The sequence below is a fragment of the Phyllopteryx taeniolatus genome, chromosome 3 (genome assembly GCF_024500385.1).
Source record: "Phyllopteryx taeniolatus isolate TA_2022b chromosome 3, UOR_Ptae_1.2, whole genome shotgun sequence".
NCBI classification, from domain to species: domain Eukaryota; kingdom Metazoa; phylum Chordata; class Actinopteri; order Syngnathiformes; family Syngnathidae; genus Phyllopteryx; species Phyllopteryx taeniolatus.
This window is the reverse complement of record NC_084504.1, coordinates 27,578,039-27,599,531: the sequence shown is the minus strand read 5'-3', so window position 1 is coordinate 27,599,531 and position 21,493 is coordinate 27,578,039. Positions and strand designations below refer to the sequence as shown.

At 43.3% G+C, this 21,493-nt stretch overlaps 1 protein-coding gene across 4 annotated transcripts; it reads right to left on the bottom strand.

The window, feature by feature from the left end:
• Positions 1-2,990: 2,990 nt before the first annotated feature.
• Positions 2,991-19,738, bottom strand: tbx5b (T-box transcription factor 5b). 4 transcript variants are annotated; one of them, XM_061768140.1, is made up of 9 exons: positions 19,574-19,738; positions 17,162-17,311; positions 16,890-16,984; positions 16,618-16,737; positions 15,448-15,595; positions 13,998-14,150; positions 12,416-12,507; positions 6,737-6,981; positions 2,991-4,895 (listed from the first exon to the last, which is right to left on the bottom strand). In XM_061768140.1, exons 1-9 carry the CDS (start codon positions 19,607-19,609, stop codon positions 4,318-4,320), a joined length of 1,617 nt encoding a protein of 538 aa, XP_061624124.1. In that variant the 5' UTR covers positions 19,610-19,738; the 3' UTR covers positions 2,991-4,317. The 4 variants fall into 4 exon arrangements, with proteins under 4 accessions (XP_061624124.1, XP_061624125.1, XP_061624126.1 ...); XM_061768141.1 differs by lacking the exon at positions 19,574-19,738 and adding an exon at positions 17,808-18,024; XM_061768142.1 differs by lacking the exon at positions 13,998-14,150 and having other exon boundaries at positions 19,574-19,737.
• Between the last annotated feature and the right edge of the window lie 1,755 nt (positions 19,739-21,493).

The following is a 21,493-nucleotide window of genomic DNA, read 5'->3' as shown; positions in this document are numbered from 1 at the left end:
ATAATGAACATTTAGCAATTATACTCCATCTCGGGCCACTTATTCGACACAAAATGACATCATTAATGACGGCCATCGCACAAATGTCCCTTAGAGGCCTGTAGTCTCTAATAAAATAAAGATCGGTCGTGGTTGCCTATTTAATATAGCTTCATGTGCCTATAGTGGAAGTCGTTTGAATGGATATTGAATTTGTTTCTTTTCTGATTATTATAATCTAAGATCCCGCTGTTACTGACAATCATTTGTATTCACAAACCTGTATATAGGAAAGAAAAAAAAAAGGATGTGTGAATATTAATATTTCTGACTTATTATTATTATTATTATTATATTATAATACTAAATATTGATGAAAGTTGAAATAGGAGTAGGCGTAAATATGTTGGACTTCTTCCTGCTCCTTTTGCAATATAATTTAACTTTGTTTTTCATTTTTGTGGAAAATATTTTTCACATATTCAAAATAAAGAATTCAATTCAATTGAAAATCGACAACCGTTGTACGAGCACACAACCTTAATATATAGCTCCTGTAAAAAAAAAATTCAATCAGCATTTCAAATGTTCTTGTTGTTCTTGCATTCTTTCACATTTTCCCTGAGATTTAATAACCTTGAATTTTTGACGGACTATTCATTCCAGCCGGGAATAACTAAGATTTATTATTAGATGACAATTTATTATCATTGCAACACTTGATAGAGATATAGTAGCGATACAGATAGAAATAAGCATCCTTGCGTTGTTGTTATGATTCTAATTATTATTACATACAGTGCTTAATCCATTCATTAGCCCACCACCCAATGTAAGGATTAAGCCACAGCTACCCAAAATGAAAAGCAATGGTAATAACTCAAATCATTTGTATGTTCTTTTAATGGTTAACTCATCAACTAATATTTAATCTAATCTAATTAGAGCACCGACAGTGTTATCCATAAATATTTTATATTTATATTTTTACAAAAAAAAATACCAAATAATAGTAAAGCACATTACTATTTTGGTTGAATATTGATAAAAGAATTCTAGTTATTCACCAGAAATATTTTAGGCAAATAAGTGGTGGTGCTCCAATAAATTTGCCAAGCTCTGTACAAGCTCACATGATATATACTTTATATATCTATATATATATATATATATATATATAGCACATGCATGTTTTTTGTCCTTGTATACAATATGGAAACCCCAGTAAAAACTGAGGCAGGGTGGTAAATTGTTCTCTCTTCATATAGCCAAACATTTTTGTGCACATAATAAGATAGTATAATCATAAAAAAAAAAAAAAAATTCCCATTTCATTTTCATTTTGTGAGTTTAGAGAGAAGAGCATCCCAAAAGCCGGTGATGTGTATGTGTGTGTGTGTGTGTGTGTGTGTGTGTGTGTGTGTGTGTGAGAGAGAACGATAAGCACCACTTAAGCTCTTTGATCGTGAAGGTTCATCAATCTGCTGTTCAAACTGTGTACGAGAAAGTCCTCCACTGATTGATTACACATTCAAACACACTAACACACTACCTACTTCTGTACTTGCGCCGATCTTAACGTGACCAAACAAATTGATTCATGATATCAAATTGAATACCGCACAATATTTTATAAACTGAACCCAAATCCAATACGCCACTGAAAAACTAGGTCGCAATCCCGGATGCTTGGAAATATTGCAATGTCCAAAATATGTCCAGGCTCTGAATACCTAAATCTCGACTTATGTATAATGTAGCCATACAAGCTTTATTTTCAATTTACTGGCCGCCACACGGGGGTCGTAGCAGACCTCTCGTTACTGTACAAGCATGCGCAGCCAGATCCAATCCATCTTTAAAGAGTTTGAGGCCCCCCTGGGTTCTCATATTTTCTCCGCCTCCTTTCCCCCGGCCCCCCCTCCTCGTCCCGGTCTGGCATCGAAGGGTTAAGGAGGAACAGAACCTCTGAAGAGCTGCCTGCTTAACCTTTGATCTCAATGTGTAAGAGCAAAAAAAAAAAAAAAAAAAACATTTTCTTTTTTTTTTTAAATCAAAGGAAGACATATGTAACATGCCATTAAATGTAAATAAACTTTAAAAAAAAAAAAAAGAAAAACGTCCATTATTACATTCGTGTTGGTCTTCAGTGAATACGTACACAGGTTTAGGCGGCCTCACCCCAGCAGACTCCTCCCCTCCGTGGGCAGCAGGTTGTCAGTGAGGGGCTCCAGCTGCTGGAGACTGGAGATGCCAAACAACGTGTCAGAGATAAGACAAGGCCGCGAAGGTATGCGCAGCGACCACTCTGGGGGGATTGTTGATGAGTGCGAGAGGGTTGGGAGGGTCTCTCGTGCGTGTGATAAGACGACATTGTATACACTGTTACGCAGCCAACAATGATGAAACGTGATTGTTGGACACTTTACAAGTATACTTTTCGAAAAAAAAAAAAGGTTGCAAGCTTGTGTCGTTATCAGGACCTCATGTGCATTAACATTAAACTGTACGAAGTGGTGAATATGAATAACTTCTCGGAATGTTCATGACCTCTTTCACGTGTGTTTCCATGTTAGCAGGATTATGTCAAATCGAATCTACTGAAGAGGAACCCATAACATTTTGCTCATTGTCATTGTGGAAATTCCATAGAAGGCAGTGGACATGGCACTTTCGCTACCGTTCGCTTGAATCTTGTGTTGTTATTGTTATTGTTATTGTTGCCACCTTCGGGACTGGGCTGAAACATCGCAATTGATCGCAATTTACAGTGAAATCACTGAAACTGCATTGACACTCATTCAAGTGCCGCAATTCATACTGTGGCCCAAATCGGATACGGGTCACGCCGGCATACAGTAACTCGATTTATTTATTTGTTTGATTTGGTTGCAGAAAGTCGAGCTGAACAGGATAGGATGAATAGAAAATGGATGAATGGATGGCTGGAAATTTGCAGACCACACGAGGCTAGAAATGCCCGCGGAACAAAACTGCACCCAACTCCTACCAAAATTCTCAAAAACTTTATTCAGTTCTGTATATAAATCAATGAAACATTGTTTCCCAAATACCACAACTATTTATCACCATGTGGAAATAGAGGGTGAAGCCAACTTCTGAAGAAATCTCTGCACAACAGCGTCTTGTTTCACAAGATTGACAACAAATTAAGAGTAATAAATACTAGAAGAAGAAGAAGAAGAAGAAAAAAAAACACCAAAACAGTTTTCAACTTTCATACCGTCTCACACACATACAAGCCCCCATTGAGGGCGCATACTGAGCACCTTCTCATGTTACTGCATATAAAACCCGGGTGGAAATGTAACAAAAAAAAAATCTCAACTTGCTTCGCTTTTGCACAGAGCCGCAGTTGTCGTTTTACAGTCGGCACAGGCAGGAAGTAACACTATCCAGATGTGGAGGCAAATGGGTTTCCTTTGGAACTACAGTAAATGTGGGACTAACAAGGACCCATTGGGATGCCAAATAGACTAATACTCAACATATATTCACCTGAGTGGATAGAACATCTCATTTACAGCACTGTGTTTACAACCCTCACAAGTCAAAGGCCAACATTTGACGATGACTTATTCAAAACAGGAGAAAAAGAAAAAAATCAGCTCGGAGTGGTCAGCTCAGGACAAGGGCGGAGCCAGAGCTCCTTTGTTGGCCCTCGAGACCATCGGTCAACTGGGGGGGGGTGACAGAGAGGACAACAGTGACAGATGTGTGATGCTGAGATGTACATTTACCCGGAATGCGGCGGAAGCGGTGTTTACGGGTCCCTCGGCCTGCAGCGCCGTGGCAACAAACTGTTTATCTGTGCTGCGGCGCCTGCGGCTACTACCGCCTGTTTGGTTGCAAAGGAGCTCGCGGCGTTCTTGAGCCGAGCTGACGCACGCACGCAAACGCCGTGTCATGAGGGCCACGCACGGAGCTGTGCTTTGCTCCACTAAAGATTTAAAAATAAAACACAATAAAAGGCTACCCCTAAGGCTTGTGCCGTGAGATTATTTTGGCCCGTGGACGTCTGGCGATGGGTCACAATTGACATCTTTCACGATGACGCAAAGCGGAGGGAAAAACAGCCCGGTTCTGTTCGGGCTTCGCTCACAGTGCAAACATTTGGTTGACATCAGCCTTTGGGTTACAGGAAAGACAGACAATAAAATACCACTTTGATGTTCCTTGTGCTGCTCAAAAGTGGGGCTTTTGTACAACCTCGTTGAATTTGGAGCAGCACAGGGGACCGACACGTGACCACTTCACACAGCACAAAAGGATTTCGTATTCTGCATCTTTTTGGAGAATGGCAAAGATTGACGTCCTTTAGGAGGCAGCGGTCCATTCAGGGACGCCGCACCTGATGTGTGCGTGCGTCTCCAATGTGTGGTAGAGCGGGGGGGACAGGTTGGGGGTGAAGCGAGGATACTCTCTGTGGAGAGGGGGGCTGCGCTGCCTGCTCTGAATGTTTTCGGAGCGCTGCCTCTGGTAAGGGTCGCGAGTGACAGCTTCCCCCGGCGGCGGCGAGCCGTGGTGGGCTGCGGCGCTGAGGCGAGAGCCCTGCGGGCTGGAGCTGTAGGGGGCGGGAGGGTTAAAAGGCGGGTAGGGCTCCACGGGGGTCATGGCGGAGGGCGGCGGGCGGGCGTACGACCAGGACGCGCAGCCGTGGTCATCGAGTCTGCGCTCCGAGCCCGCAAACATGCACGCCTGACGCTGACCCATGTCGGAGCTGTAGGGGGCGTCTGTGAGAGCCAGGCCGGGCGTGCCGGACAGGGCGGGTGTCGGGGAAGGGGCGAAGGGTGAGGCGTGGTAGTAGGAGTCGCCCGGGCCCCTAGCGGCTGAGCTACCGGGGAAGGCTCTCTTGAACGGGTGCTGGCAGTTTCCTGTGGCGCAGTTCTCCTCCACTGCACAGAGAAAATGTCGGGACATTAAATCAGCGCAGAGAAAGTTGCTGCTACTTTAAAACGGTTTTATGGCTGAGCTGAGCACCAAAAGTGCACATAAAAGACAATTGCATTAGTTCTGTAGCTTGACATTTATGGAGGCGCAAAATAAAGAGTGTTTGTCAGATGATCTTAATGGACTGTACACGTTATGCCGCAGCTTACGGCAAGCACTATGTCTTGTTGTGGAACTTAGACATAAACAGTCCTTGCGATGTTTAGACTATTGGGGAAACTTCTGTGTGCTTCAATGGTGCTGATATGATGTCGAACTCAAGCATGAAACACGATTAGCCTCAAAACTAGTTACATTTCTATAGCAAACACAAAGAGAAGGGCTGAATCGAAATGGCTCTTAAAGGTTTGGCGTGAACTGCGCTGCATCATACCGACATCTCAAAAAGTACTAATCGATATGGAGCATTGTTCTCTTCGCAAAGGCAGATTGTCGAGACGGCGTTCCGCTGTCGGATCCCATTTGATGGCAGTCATCGGTAAGGCCGGTGAGGCGCAGATTCTGTCAAATGTCAAAATTGCAGCTATGAAAAACAATATACAACAAAAAAGATCGACAGTATTCCACCACTGAAGGAAGTCGTGTAGTGACATGTCCATCATCAACAACAGTAATAAACTTGAAACTTGAAACACAGATTTGAATTACGTTTTTGAAACATGTGAACGCTTACTTAAATGAATGCAACAGTGAGCAATTCCACTTGTGCATCATCATCACGTTTTGTCATATCTTAAAACTATCTTAAGAGACAAATTCAGCCCTTAATGTGTCCCACGGGGATCATTATTGTGCTCCGCTTGTAATTGCGGCGAAACTCCAGTATATCGAGGTTCATCGTCCGCGAAAAGCCGCAAACAATTTATGCCACAAGATGCCGGCAAAGCTCTTCAAACAGAGAGGGCCATAAAGCGCCAACGCCGTGTATCGAGCACGGGCACCATCGTGAACCCATGTCACATAAATGACTTTTCAATCGTTATGTTATTCAATGCAAACAAACGCACCTTCACACGAGGAGCCTAAATATCAGACGAGCACAAGCTGATGTCATCTCACACATGGACAAACAAATATTTGCACTAGCACTTTACGGAAAGCCTATTAAGGCATTAAAACCCACCTTTTGGCATTTATACACAATAATATATGTTTGGGAATACAAGCAAGTTGTAAGATTTATTAGCAGGGGCATCGGGAGAGGAGCAGAAACGTACTTCCATGGTCACTTTTGCATCTCAAATGCAAACAAAAAGACACATTTACTGACTCAAACCGAACAACAACAGCAAGGTTCCACCAGAATGTGTCAAAGGAATAGCTTGAGAACAAAAACAGCGGATAAACGCGCTGATTTTAGAAGGACAGGTTGCCACCCAAAGATCAGTGAGAATGCAAATTCACGAATGCCAATTATCGAGTCGTGCGCCTTCCTTTTAGGACCACGTTGCGCCACATGGGCAGCACCGAGGACTACTGGAAGAGATGCAGAGTCATTCAGAAGTAAAGGAAGAAGAAGAAGAAGAAGAAGGAGAAGGTCATCCCTTCACATTTTTGGTCCCCACAGAGCAGAGAGAATATATATCTGAAAGCATTGCTGCATGCATTGTTTCACTGACTACGACCCTAACCCCTCAAAAATATTCGGTAATATGTGTTCATGGAGAAGGTTCATTGTCCCGCCTCCACCAAATGTTTTGGGGCAAAATGATTTTCCATCAGAACTTACGTGCGTATCATCCCATCGATATGAGACCGGCGACGTGACCCGATGAACATTTCTTACCTTTCCTTTTGGTGCAGTGGTAAAGTTGAGGCTGCTGGACGTGTTGAGGACGAGCCAAAGTGTAGTGCGTGGACGGAGCCCCCAGCAGCGACCGCGGGCCGCCGCTCAGGCCGTTCTCACAGCCGTAGGGCGACGCGGCCGCTTCGGGCGAGACCCTCAGAACCCGGACTTCCCCGCCGAAGGGGCTCCCGCCGGAGCACGCTCTCGGACGGCCGGCGCTGCGCGGGACCACAGGGTAGTCCTTACTGCAAATGAAAGAATCCACAAAAAAGGACACATTTCCATCTAGTTGTATTTTTGCCTGCTTCTATTATTCCCACTTCTGCCCCCGCCCCCCTCCCGTCCTTCTCTTTCAAGTCTACTTAAGCGCTCTCCATCCTTTCAGCTCTGATCTCCCTCTGTAAACACAGCCCTCTCGGTGAACTCTGCGGTATGTAGGGGACAGCGGGCCACATCTCGCTGACCGGCGCTGAGATACTGACACGCACGAGCGGACACATGCACGCACATACGCAGCCAGGGCCGCTTTGAGATCATTTGCCGCACTAAAAATAAACATCCAGCCACGTGTCACTTCGGATGTAGGCCCATCTCCGCAAACCAAAGCAGCACAATAACACAAAGGGAGGGGGGTGGAGCCCTGCACAGCAGAGCATCTCCTTCCCTCCTTCCAGTAAGACAATCTCTCATTGGCTCACTGGCACCTCCCAAACTGCCCCACACAAGTGGAGTTCAGCTGCCATACTGGAGATCAGCTCAGCCACACGAACGGTCGATGAGCAGCCACAGTGTGATTCACGAGCGGCAGTGCGCCGTCATCGGGCCATCGCTGCTCCACTTCTGTATGTTGCGCTGGGTTGTCAATGCTGTACACTCTGCCCACCAGCTACGTGGTCAAACTCGACCTTCAGGTGACAGCGGCGCACGTGATAGTTTTGCCGCTTGGCTCAACACAGGCACACTCACACACCCACCATATGTACGCCATCATAATAGCGTGGGAAGGAGGAGGAGGAGGAGGAGGAGGAGGCGGGTAGAATAGCTCCATATACAGTGGACCCATTCCATTTGCAGGGACGGGGAGCCTGAGATTAGAATTAGCTTCATTAATAGATTCATGAATAAATATACCAAAACCCTTTCATAGCATTTGAAACATTGGTATAGCCTTCAAATGACTAGTTTACAGCTAAGCCTGCATATACACAATGTGCACGTGCAGTACCTGCACGTGCACGTCAACCATTCTGATGATGACTGTGCCCAACTAAAGTAGCGGTGCAGTAAAACAATGAACCTATGACTGCATAGCAAAGCGAAGGAGTTACATGGATGGTGCCAACGTTCTCGGGCGGCCTCTGCTGGTGGGAAAGTCCGCAGCTCCATAGGCCACTGGGCCAACGTAGCAATTAGCGCTTCGGTGTTTATTGATCCACGCAGGAAGAACAGAAATTGGCCAGTCTGTGATAGATTTAATGATGTTCCACTGAGCTGCTGTAACAGATTCCACTGGTTTTGATTCCATATTTAGTCCTAGTTTGGCCAACCAATCAAAAACAAAGTACCGTAATTTCTCGTGTATACTGTGCACCCATGTATAATACGCACCCCCAAAGTTGACCTCAAAATTCTGGAAAACCCTTCTACCTTTGTATAACGCATTTTCACAATGCATGATTTCGCTTCTACCCATATGATCAAAATATAATAATATAAATATGATCTGTATTTTGTTAGTATTTTTTCAAAGAATTATTCTGAAGTTCAGCACTTTATTTGAACACGTAATGCTTTATTTTGATTTACTTGCTCTTATTTTGAAATTCACATCCCTACTTTTATTTAGTAAAAGAGAAAACTCGTGATTACCCAGGCAGAATTTGTGAGATTCTTGAAATCAATTCTTGAAAGAAAACATGAAGGGACAGGTGAAACACCTTGAATTTGACTTGAATGGGATTCAAATTAAACTGTCAAGCATTTCAGAAAAGGAGTATCACTCAAAGAAATGAATGACGGCTGTTGTTCAGTCATCAGTCATATTTGAAAAAAAATAAAAACTATTTTCCAAATTCTGCCAGGGTATGTAAACTTATGAGCACAACTGTACATACAACCCCAATTCCAATCAAGTTGGGACGTTGTGATAAAAAACAGAATACAATGATTTGCAAATCATGTTCAACCTATATTTCATTGAATACACTACAAAGACAAGATATTTCATCTTCAAACTGATAAACTGGATTGTTTTTGGCAAATAATCATTAACTTGGAATTTTATGGCTGCAAAAAAAGCTAGGACAAGTGGCAAAAAAGAATGAGAAAGTTGAGGAATGCTCATCAAACAGCTGTTTGGAACATCCCGCAGGTGAACGGGCTCATTGGGAACAGGTGGGTGCCGTGATTGGGTAGAAAAGGAGCTTCCCTGAATGGCTCAGTCATTCACAAGCAAAGATGGGGCGAGGTTCACCTCTTTGTCAACAAGTGCGTGAGAAAATAGTTGACCAGTTTAAGGACAATGTGCCACAACGTACAATTGCAAGGAATTTAGGGATTTCATCATCAAAAGGTTCCGAGAATCTGGAGAAATCACCGCATGTAAGCGGCAAGGCCGAAAACCGACATTGAATGCCCGTGACCTTCGATCCCTCAGGCGGCACTGAATCAAAAACCGAAAACAATGTGTAAAGGATATCACCGCATGGGCTCAGGAAACCAATGTCAGTAAATACAGTTTGGCGCTACATCCGTAAGTGCAACTTAAAACTCTCCTATGCAAAGCAAAAGCCATTTATCAACAACACCCAGAAACGCCGCCGGCTTCTCTGGGCAACCGAGCTCATCTAAGATGGACTGATGCAAAGTGGAAAAGTGGTCCGACGAGTCCACATTTCAAATTGTTTTTGGAAATTGTGGACGTCGTGTCCTCCGGGCCAAAGAGGAAAAGAACCATCTGGACTGTTATGGACGCAAAGTTCAAAAGCCAGCATCTGTGATGGTATGGGGCCGTGTTAGTGCCAATGGCATGGGTAACTTACAGATCTGTGAAGGCACCATTAATGATGAAAGGTACACACAGGTTTTGGAGAAACATATGCTGCCATCCAAGCAACGTCTTTTTCATGGGCGCCCCTGCTTATTTCAGCAAGACAATGCCAAACCACATTCTGCACGTGTTACAATAGCGTGGCTTCATAGTAAAAGAGCGCAGGTACTAGACTGGCCTGCCTGCAGTCCAGACCCGTCTCCCATTGAAAATGTGTGGCGCATTATGAAGTGTAAACTATGGCAACGGAGACCCCGGACTGTTGAACAGCTGAAAATGTACATCAAGCAAGAATGGGAAAGAATTCCACCGACGAAGCTTCAACAATGAGCGTCCTCAGTTCCCAAACGTTTATTGAATGTTGCTTAAAGAAAAGGTGATGTAACACCGTGGTAAACATGAGCCTGTCCCAGCTTTTTTTGGAACGTGTTGCAGCCATCAAATTCTAAACCAATGATTACTTGCTAAAAAACAATCAAGTTGAGCAGTTTGAACATGAAATATCTTGTCTTTGTAGTGTATGCAATGAAATATAGGTTGAACATGATTTGCAAATCATTGTCTTCTGTTTTTATTTATGTTTAACACAACGTCCTTCCAACTTCATTGGAATTGGGGTCGTATTCAAAGTGCATAATAATGAGTCATTTTCTGAGTTTTTTGCCACATTACAGAAAATGGCGAATAGGTTTTCGCAAATAACGGCGGGTAGGTTCCCCAAAAATCTGATGAGATGATTTTAGGACTAGTGAACCTCAAATATGTAGGGTCCACTCTACAATCAGAAACACACAAAGTAACACATTGCCTCGCACAGTATTACCCTGACACAGTCACTCAAAGAACCGAGAGGGACAAACAGCTTTGGAAACACATCTGCAAAACTCAGCTCATGTTTTTCATCAACTATTGATTCACTTGTATTCACCATAATTATAATTTTTTTTATGATGGCTTTATAGCTTTGCTCAAGACTGCATGCGCTTTTGCGAGACCTCAGTTAAGATGACATGAAATCATATTTTTTTCATGTGTCATTTTGGCTATGTTCACATTGCAGATCAATTCCATTTTTTGGGCCCATATGTGACGTATCAGATTTTTTCATGTTAATGTGAACGGTACAATTCCGATTTGTGTTTTCATATCCCAGGCCTCCTATCCGATACGACTGCCGTCTGGATGCAGGATACACACTCGTCCGACCTATACGTCGTCAAAAGACAAAATCCTTCGCAATTGTTCGAAAAAAACAGACGGAGCAGAAAAACACCGAACTGAAAATATGTTTGGACTGATCAGTTGAAGCAGAAAATCCTTGAAATTGTCACAAATGCGTCAGGACCGAGACCTCCACGAGGAGCCATGTTGACTTGTATAAACACACTGCGCCTCATGTTGTGCGCATGCGTGTCACTTTTAGAAGTCAAATTTGGTTTTTGTAATGTGAACGACTACATCAACAGATGCAACTTTAACCAAAAATCAGAATTGGGTATCGTGCCGTGCCCTGCAATGTGAACGTAGCCATAGTGGCGTTTGTTTTGAAAGCGCCATTGTCATTAATTCACTGCCAGGCCTCCATGGATTAACACGAATGTTTGAATTCGACAGCCGTTAGCCGTCAATGGCAGTGAATGACTTAAGGGTCGTCTCGAGAAGACGAACATCAGGAGAAGAATTTGCGCTGAACGTCACATGAAATAATCCAACTGACATTCGAAGAACACTCCAGCATCACTTTTAATCAAAGTTACGGTTGTCTTTTACTGTTTTTATGTTTTATTATGAACCGTGGTTAACATCTTTTTACACTTGGCAAATAAATACATTGAATTGCAGTCAAAGTTATTATTAAGTGAAATTATGCTATTTCAATAACCTATTTTTACACTAGCATTAGGAATGTTCAAATTTGACTTTGGCTGTACACAAATATTAAGACTATTTTGAGAACAACGATACATATAAATGTGCAACAATGAATTGATGAATCTACAACTCTTCAAATATCAAATGAATTGACAGCTATTGTGCTCATCGATTATGGATTAAAATTGTCCAAATCTGAATTTCAGCCTACTAAAGAGATGGAAATTTTCTCCGATACGTCGATTCATCGAAAGACTAATCGACAGATTCATCTACTATTAAAACAATCATTAGGTGTGGCCCTCATTGTATATGTTTATAACAATGTAATCATATATTTGTATTATTTCCTGTGGGAAACAGATGTTTAACAACCATAATGAATTAGCGGTCGGTCAATGTCTTACGTTAGCGGTTCCACTACCTTAATGAAATGTTCCTGTTTTAGCCCTTCATCTTCTTACACATCCTTTTTCCAATGGTAAATAACGGCAGCTCACGGTGACAATAAAAGGAAAACAGTCCAGAGCGACAGTGTGCTAGAAAGACAACAAAGTGAGGCGCTAGCTTGCACTTGAGCACACACTTCCGATTCTGTCATTTTCCAAATGTCGCTACAAGTTTATGACTTCATTATTAAGAAATATATAAACCTGTTGGGTTACCCTCATTGCAAAGAGATAGCAGGAAGCACAATGCTCGGTCGAATACGGTGATTTGATTTGATTTGGATTGGATTGGCACACGAGTTGACTCACCCTTGTAGTTTGGCCATGCGGTGCAGCTCGTTGTCGTCACTGCCTCTGAAGCCCTTTGCAAAGGGATTGTTCTCTATCTTTAACTGAGTAATCTGAGGACCAAAACAAAGGATCGCTTTTATAGCCCGGTGCGGACATTAAAGCGCGGCACATCCGCAGAACCATACATGCACACAAGACGCAGCGGGCCCTTTTAAAGCTCCTCTCGACCGAACGAAAGTCGATGGTTTATTATTTGCAGGGGCCCCGGAGATGTTAAAAGCAGTCCTGCTGAACATTCCTCGGCCGTCGACGTTTCTGACGGAGAGGACGGTGTTCTCGCCAGCTGACACTGAATAAACTGTTTAGCCAAACAGTCGCCAGGTTGAAGCGTTTTCAGGCCAAAGCTTTTAGAGGTCCAGAGCTTTGATGTGAGCTCTTCAAACTTTTCTCATGCAGGAGAGGCCTCGTGTTTGGCCGCCCGCAGACCCTGTGAGAACACGGGCGAACTGCTCGCTCGGGTCTAGCAGCTGAGGAAACCCGACGTAGCGACGACAGCGTCGGCAGAGGTATAAAGTACAATTACCATGGCAACGGCTTTACTTGATAAACCGACCAGGGGTTGGTTTTTTTTTTTCCAATATCCTCACTAAAATAATATTACTGTTAGAATGCGAGTCGCACACTAACACATTCAAATTACAATATTTATTTGATATTAGCAGGCCACTTGTTTATTTGCACAATACTGCCAAACAGCTCTTTTATCACAAAACAGGACCATACGATCAACATCAATTTCCTCATGGAAACAGTAGAGGATTAAATAATTGTGTATAAAGGAGTGACTATGACTTTTAGAATTTGCTAACAAAATGCACCTGGCTGGTAACGATCACATGAAGCCAAAATGAGCAAAGGGGCTGCTTGCTTGGACCTCAGCGTTTGTAGTGTAAAACGCATGAGCCAAGATCAATTCATTACACACGCTTCTTTTTGTCAAATACTGTACATGTTCCAAAACAGACAAATGACTCACATGTGCAAAGATGATGCAAGAGGTCTTTTTGTATGCAAATAACTAATAACAAAGGGTGTAATTGTGATCTTCAGGGAGACTCGGAAACATCGAGGTGAGAACATTTCGTAGCAAACGTTTCGTTAAGGTTACAATTGGGTCCCAAAGTGTCCGTTTGGGGATTAGGAACCTTCTCATGATGGTTACGCTTTGGACAAGAAGCTCGGTATGATGCAAGTGGATGTCCTTGTGGGAACAGAAAAGTACAAATGCTTTGTGTGCGCACGTAAGCTTGGAAAAGCAGCCGTGCAAAGTACAAACAAGGAATGCCTTTACAGTATTTCCTTTGTGATAGATATATTCTCATCGAGGCAAGAGTTTAGCATACCCCCGTGCGCAGACAAAATCTGCAGAGAATTGACGTCCATGGTAATTGCATTGAAGACAAAAACATTCTTGATATACCACCAATACGTGTTTTTGGAGTTGGAGTTGGGTCTCAACCCAGAAAAAAAAGACAAAACAAAAAGATACATCAGCAGGTCTGCTGTATTGGTGCAAGTGTGTGGCTCGCATAAAACTGACCTTATGGTTCTGGTAGGAGGTGACCGCAATGAAGGCGGTCTCGGAGAAGACATGAGTGCAGAAAGCCGTGTTTTTCGAGCCGAAGCCGTTGTTCTCGTCCGCCTTGACGATATGGACGCGAGGCTGGTATTTGTGCATGGAGTTGAGTATGATCTGCGCACGGGGGAGGTTGCTCAAAATGAGGAAATACAACACGATTGTCTTGCTTTTTACTTCTACTTTTCTTACGTGCCGCTCCGTATAACATATTCATTTGCCACTTACAAAATGACTCGCATCATCACGACAACGGTGTTTTATATCGTTTGACGTGCTCGTAGCTAACTAGTTGAGGTAACCAAAATATTATTAGAAATATATATTCAATTGATACCTCTCTGACAGTGTCAGTCCAAATCGAGCATTGTTACTTTTGTCAAGTCAGAATGTTTGATATGTACAGTCATGGCGCTCCCTCAGCCCAAAATACAGTTCAGTTGTATTTCACTTTCCAGCTAACATTAAGAACTGTTTGTTTTTAAACATTTATTTGAGATTTCAAACAAACAAAAAACATGTTTACCTTCATGTGCAGTGGATTTTAAGGCATTCATTATTAAGAGTTTTGTTTTGGTTTTTTGTATATTCAAGCCCAATGTGAGTGGCTTACAATAATAAATGAACTTTTAAGGACTACAAACTGGTTGGTTGTTGTTTAAGACTTACGCGACTGTATTTTAATGTTGGTCATGCCGGTGGCGCTTGGTGTAAAACGTTTGACAACAATGGGCTATATCAATCCCAAATATTTTTGGGTGATATTGTTAGATTTTCAGAGGTGTTTTTGTGTGTGTTTTTTTTTTTTTTTTAACATTTTTCCATTGAAATTGTTTACATTCAATTTGAATTGACAATCTCGTTATTATTGCATTGGTGCACAACTGCACTGCGCTGCATATTTCTATTATTTGAATTTTTGGGGACTTTTTTTTTTACCCGATTCTGAGCAGCCATGCCGACAGCACTTTGGAACCCCCCCCCCCGCCCCCCATACGATGAAAACCACACACGATTGTTTTTTTTTTGTGGCGCGCGTGCACTTGGGCCCCTTTCGCGCGCCTTGATCCAGAGAGGCTCAATTGAATCGCAGCGACGTGTCCGCCGGTGACATGGCGCAACTAATGGACTTGACGAGTCTTCGGCATCATTACTTAGGGGCCTGGAAAAGTGCTGTTTTTGTGTTTGTTTCAAACAATCGGCGCCGCAGCAGGACGCGCAGGAAGGGAACCGGCGCGCGCGCACTCACGTGGCCCCTGGCTACGATCGACGGCGCAAAATCCAAAACGCATCTCCTAATGATTGCGTTTTTGGAAAGGCACAACGCAGGGCCCAAATGGTCCCAAAAAGAAGAACACCGTCGGCCTTTGAAATGAAACGGGCATTATTATGGTAATCAGGCAGCCAATCTCACGTGTCCAAATGGGTCCAGGTGGTTGTTGGTGAGTTTGAGCTTCTGGAAAGACACCAGCTGGCGGCTCCAGTGGGCCCCCGTGGCAGGAGAGTCCGGGTGGACGTAGAGTCTGCCCGGCATCGCCGGTTCGGCCTTACCCGTTACCGACCTACACAAGTACACTTTATGAATATGAATAATAGCGCCATCGGTGGACATTGACGTGCAGTGGGTCGCAGCGGGTGGTCTGACCCGGTCGTGCACCAGCAACTTTGCTCCGCTGCACAATAGACTCGCGCATCCATATTTGAAACGTTCTCAATGAAGACGTGACAAAATGATTTGCTACTTTTCTGTCGGACGCGCAGGATGGCGCATTCTGCAATTTGGCGCATACAGGACAATGCCTCCACGTGTTCTTGCGCCACTCTTAATGCTTCTGTTTATTTGAGTCTATTTAAAAGGCTATATTTGGAGACTACAAATCTTCATGTTAATTAATGCACTGCAGTGCAAAGAAAAAGGAAGGGGGGGACACAACGTCGGTCAGTGTGCAGGCTTGAAAGGTTACAAGTTCCAACTGGCGAACTGTTAAGAATAGAAAATGAAAGAAAACAACCCAATGAAGCCTGCTATTGACTGAAAAAACGTAATTACATTTGGGTTTGGGTTTGGTTGCTGCGTCACAACGCACGCCCCTCCATTGTTGATTTCTGTTTGCATTTTGGCATTTTTGTATTTTTGATTTAGCGAGCGTGCGTCTGCGTGCAAAATTGTGATGAATGCGTGAATATATTCAACTGTATCCACGCTCAATAGGAGATGAGTGCGTGGTCTTCGGCGGGACTCGTCGGATTTGGGAGACTTGAATCCGTTCCGTGCCGTCCGTCCGCCCGGTGAACCCTCCGCAGGCTGATTTCACCGGCGGGTGGGGACGGAGGGAAGTGGGGGGGCTGGGGGGCTGGGGGGTCTGGAAGGAGGGCCTGACTTTTTCCAACGCAGCTTAACCGCCTAACATATTTGTCAATATTTGGGAGCTGCACAATCATAGAAATGTTTGACATTTTGACGTCATCGACGTCGCGACATTTTGTAGACGCTTGTACTAATTTGTGCGACGCTGACTTCTATGTTCATTGAAATTTGTTGTAATAATAATACTAATAATAATCGTCAAATATTTCAACCCACCATTTGTTGTCTGCAAACTTGTAGCGGTGGTCGTCCCCGGGCACAATGTCCATGAGGAGGATGTATTTGGTTTTGGGGTTGAGTCCTGTGACCTTCACCTTATAACTGGGGAACATCCTCCTTTGGAAAACACAATGAAAGAAAAGAAGAAAAAGAAAAATATATATCTCAGCGATGTCAAATGTATTTGGGAAGGGAAATATTTTCATATTTTCATGAAACGCGTCCACATTGTTTTGAAAAAAAAAAAGAATATGATTTCCTCCTTTTACCTTCCAGCCTTGGTGATGATCATTTCGGTTCCCACCTCATCGAACCTGCTCCAAAGATCCCGGTCGTGCAGGAACACTTGGATCCCGTCCATGCCCTGCGTGCGCCATCACACACACACACACACACACACGTTAACCTCCCTTTTCTACCCAAATGCATTCAAATCGCATGTATTCATTCCATCGTCGTCGCGTGATTTGAATAATTAAGAAATGTACAAAATCAAAAAATCAAAAATCAAATAAACACACACACACACACACACACACACCAGCTGGCTGGAATTTGTCGTTTGTGGCGAAGCGGGCGATTTTAAATTGTAACTGCTGAGATTGTCCTTTTTCTTCTCCTTGGGAGAATCCAAGTTGGAGTCTGGACGCTCAGCGAGGCCGAACTGGTCGCCTCCGTTGGCCATGTCCCCCTGCACGCGCACACACACACACACACACACACACACACGCGCGCGGGCACGTCTCGTGCGTTAACGCATTTGACAAAATGCAACAATAGGAATTTAGTGACATACATACATACATATATATATATATATATATATATTTGTATAATTTTGTTTGCGGTCTCTTCGCCAAAATATAAAAGATCAACTGTCAAATATAAACAAACAGCCTGCGATGACGAGAAGGATATTCTAAAAATAAAAAAAACTCACATCCGATACAAAGAGGAGAAAATCGGAAAAAAAAAAACCCAAAACGCCTTTTTTGTGTCTAAATGATCTTTGTGAGTTGTGGTCTCCCGGCGCAAAACGACACGATGACTTCTCTTGCAAATGCATTGCGTAATCTAATGATTGGCTTTCACCGAAAAAGAGAGAAAACGTACACGCACTTGACCTTTCGCCTTGTTTTTGCCACTGAACGTTTGCGCTCGCACATTGAACGCGTTCGTGCACGTACCTCTCACGCGCTCCCGCAACTTGTTTTCATTTCCAACTGGAAGCGCCGTCAGAAATTCGACATCATCCACGGCGCGCGTCGGTCGCGGCTCGAGTGCGCGCGCACGAGCCGCAGCGCGATCAGATCATAATTGCGGCCGTCATTGGCGCCGCTCGCTCCTCTCGCGGTTGCCCTCGCCGACTCGGTGCCAGCCCCGATCTGGACGCCGCTCGTCACGTCCTTCGTCACAAATGGAGTCAAGTCCGGCCCCGCCCCCTCGCGGCGCTCCTGTGCGCCCATTGGCCAGCGCGCGCGTTGGCATCGCGTCGGTGCCCCCCAATCTCGCCCCTTTGTTTTTATTTTTAAAGACAACAATTATTCTTTAGGTTTACTCGAACGACCGTTTCGAGCGCCGACGAAAAAGTTCAAATGAACGACATCATAAGTGGCATCGCGAGAAACGAGCGTAAACAAACGCTCAATAATAATTGCGTAATAGCGACAACAAAGAAGTCCGGCTGTGACGTCACACGACAATCACGTTTGATCTCGTCGCGGATTCACGAGGATCATCGCGGGCAAGATCATCACCGGGGGGCCAACACGAAAGGGGTCACCGGGAGGTCACGTCCGTTCGGCCTCGGACGGAGACATTTACGCATCGGCGGCTGTTGACACGATATGATCTTATGATGGCGTCTTTTGTTGACATCAAGGGCAACTGCTGGAAGGTATTATTAGGTTTCTAGTTGTGAAAAGATGTATTTTCAAATTCCATCAGCGATCAAATGAAACGTGCATGTGTCAGACTCGCACTGCAATAACAGTAAAAGATGTTATTATTATCCTCTGTAAGATTTGTAAAATAATGTCATTTTTGATTTGATTGTATTTTTTTTTAAAGAGTGAGATCAAATGAGGCCAAAGGCAACGTCACACAAATCCAAAGTGACAGACTCCGAACGTTGTCAAAAAAGAAAAGAAAGAAAGAAAGAAAGAACAGACAAGAAAATGACATCATTGATATGTTTACGTTTGTTTTACACTCTTATAAACAACACGCAAATAGTTTCTTTTTGTTCCTTTCTTAAATTATGAAGTGTCAAAAATAAAACTCGCCAAATTCTAGTGAGTACAGATACTGAATAAACATTGAAGCCAAAAAGAATCTTTATCGATTGTGCCGTAAACTGTATATGAACAGTTTTTGGTGTGATGCGTTTTTTGGTTCTTGGACGACATACTTTCATGAAATAAGGTTCCAGATGTTTGCAGTCCAAATAAAACATCGGTTTAAATGGACGCTGTGGCGGCTCATGCAGTCTTTTGCGAACTATCATGTAAAAATGTGAAAATGTATATCCATTGAAAAACACACACACACACACAGACGCGCTTGATTTTCGTCACCACGTGAGCTGCAAAATCTACTTTTCACGAGTGACGTCTAAAAGCCATAAAACGCTGCATTTTCTGAAGAGGCACATGTTTGGATTTGATTCAATGACTTCAATACACTGAAGATATATACTACACTCTAATGCCCTAAAACGACTTCGTTTTTTTTTTTGTGTGTGTGTTTTTTTTTTAAACATCATTGAATGACTGATTGTTTTTTTAAAAAAAAAAATAAGAAGAAATCCTCATCTGCAAATGAAATATTTGCTCCCTTGATAAACTAACAAGAGCGTTTGAGGGTTGTTTTTCTTTGCATCTGCAGCCTCGCAGCTGGCTGGCCTGCTGCGAGGCTGCAGATGCAAAGTGAGAGGAGAAGGTTTCAATAATACCTGAAATGAGGTGGCGCTGGCGGCTGGGCGGCTCATTATTATCGTCCCATCCGGCCTTCGGGCTGACTGGATCCTCTGTTCTCCGTCTGGAGGAAGCGGTGAAGGGGTCCCAGACCTCCTGCACTCAGCAGGTCCGTCTCACACACCTTGAGCTCGGCCACGACCAGCCCGCGTGTGCGCGTGTGCGTGCGTGCGTGCGGGGCATCAGAGGGCGAGGTCAAGCCATTTCTCTGCAAACAATCACATCACACAGGGCCGAATACATTCCACAACCCCTCCCTCCCTGCCTGCCTGCTGCCTCCATCCACTCTGTGCGGTGGTCTCATGTGGGAACTGCACAGCTTTTTTTTTTGTTTTTTTTGTTTTTGGCAGCGCTCCAGGCAAGGGCCTGCGTCCATGCAGCCGCAGGAAAACCTGGTCCACATTAATAGGACTTTATTGCTATTGTACATGTGAGGAAAACCCTGCCCTCGGCTGCGTTACAACAATGATCTGCTCCTCTACGGAGACGAATCGCAAAGATGAGCGGTCCGCATTAATCAATGTGTAGAAATAATGAAGACTATGATTTGAAAAAGAATAATAATTCATGTGTACGTATAATATCTCAAACATTCTTTCCGTGGAATAGTCAATAAGATCCATGGGCCTTCGAAACTTCGAAAGTTACGATTTTCCATCGAAGTTCATATTCATTTCGACGAAATGCAAATTGCTCAAGTTTAAAAAGTGCTAAATTAACAAAGCAGACAAAAGTCAAATGTGTGAGCTTTTATTGACATTTTTTTGGGGCAAAAGTTATCATTTCAAAAGCTCACGGTGGAGCTTCACTTATGATTCAGTTAGCAAGCTGACTACGTGTAACTGTTTGACAAATACATTTGGAATTTTGGAAAGTTTCTGTTGATATCTCACGACGACATGGTGGACATGTTAACCCTCCAACTACAGACATGATATGATGACATCATTGTCATATTTATTCTGAAACTATCCACTGTTTCAGCCTCCATTGAAGGAAGACCAAATGTCACTGAAAACATAAAAAACAACAACAACAACAACAAAAACAGTTGCCCCACAACGACAGGGTGGACAGCAATTCCGGGCACACGTGCAAAATGTTCCATATGATTATGAAAATGGAATATACATGTAAAAATGACTCATTTCATCAAATAACTTGTTATGGACAATACACCATCTCCAATTCTTTTTGATTTAGTGTCATTTTACCACTCATGATGTGGGACATGCCATAACAAAATCCATACAATCAATAAAAAAAAAAAAGCACAATGAAAGAAATACATTTTAAGAGATTTAATATTGTGCAAATCGTATCGTATGTGTGCAAATGTTTTTGTTCTTTTCACTAATAATAAGATGTCAAAGAATTTCATTATGCTGCTACATTTTCACGCTGACTGCAGGATTCTGATAAGGTCGCCAAAGACATTTGATGTTGATATTGATCCAGTCAACAGGTTTACATTGACCAAACTGGAGCCATCTTACTTGATCGATCAGGTGTGAATAGATTTCATGACCAATTCATTTCTTGTAATGCAAGTGGAAATATAACCCTTCCATGTTTGCTACAGACCTTCAAAGTTTCTTTCATTCTAAGTGCATATTTGCAAAAAAAATACAAATACAAAAATAAACTACAACTACTAGTGACGGTTAGGCACAGTTTATTTTTTTACCTTCCATTTATTTCTGAAGCTGAAGAATTGTTGCTCGGAGTGGGCTTTAACTTGTGCAGTCTAGTAGCGCCCTCTTGTGGTTATCCTTTGTAAACGGGAACTCGACAGCGACTGTGGGAAAGAAAAAGAAAAGGAGCAAGAGACTAAGTAAAAAAAAAACAAACAAAAACAAAAACCAGGAGCGTGACTTCACGAAACACTTCACGAAGTG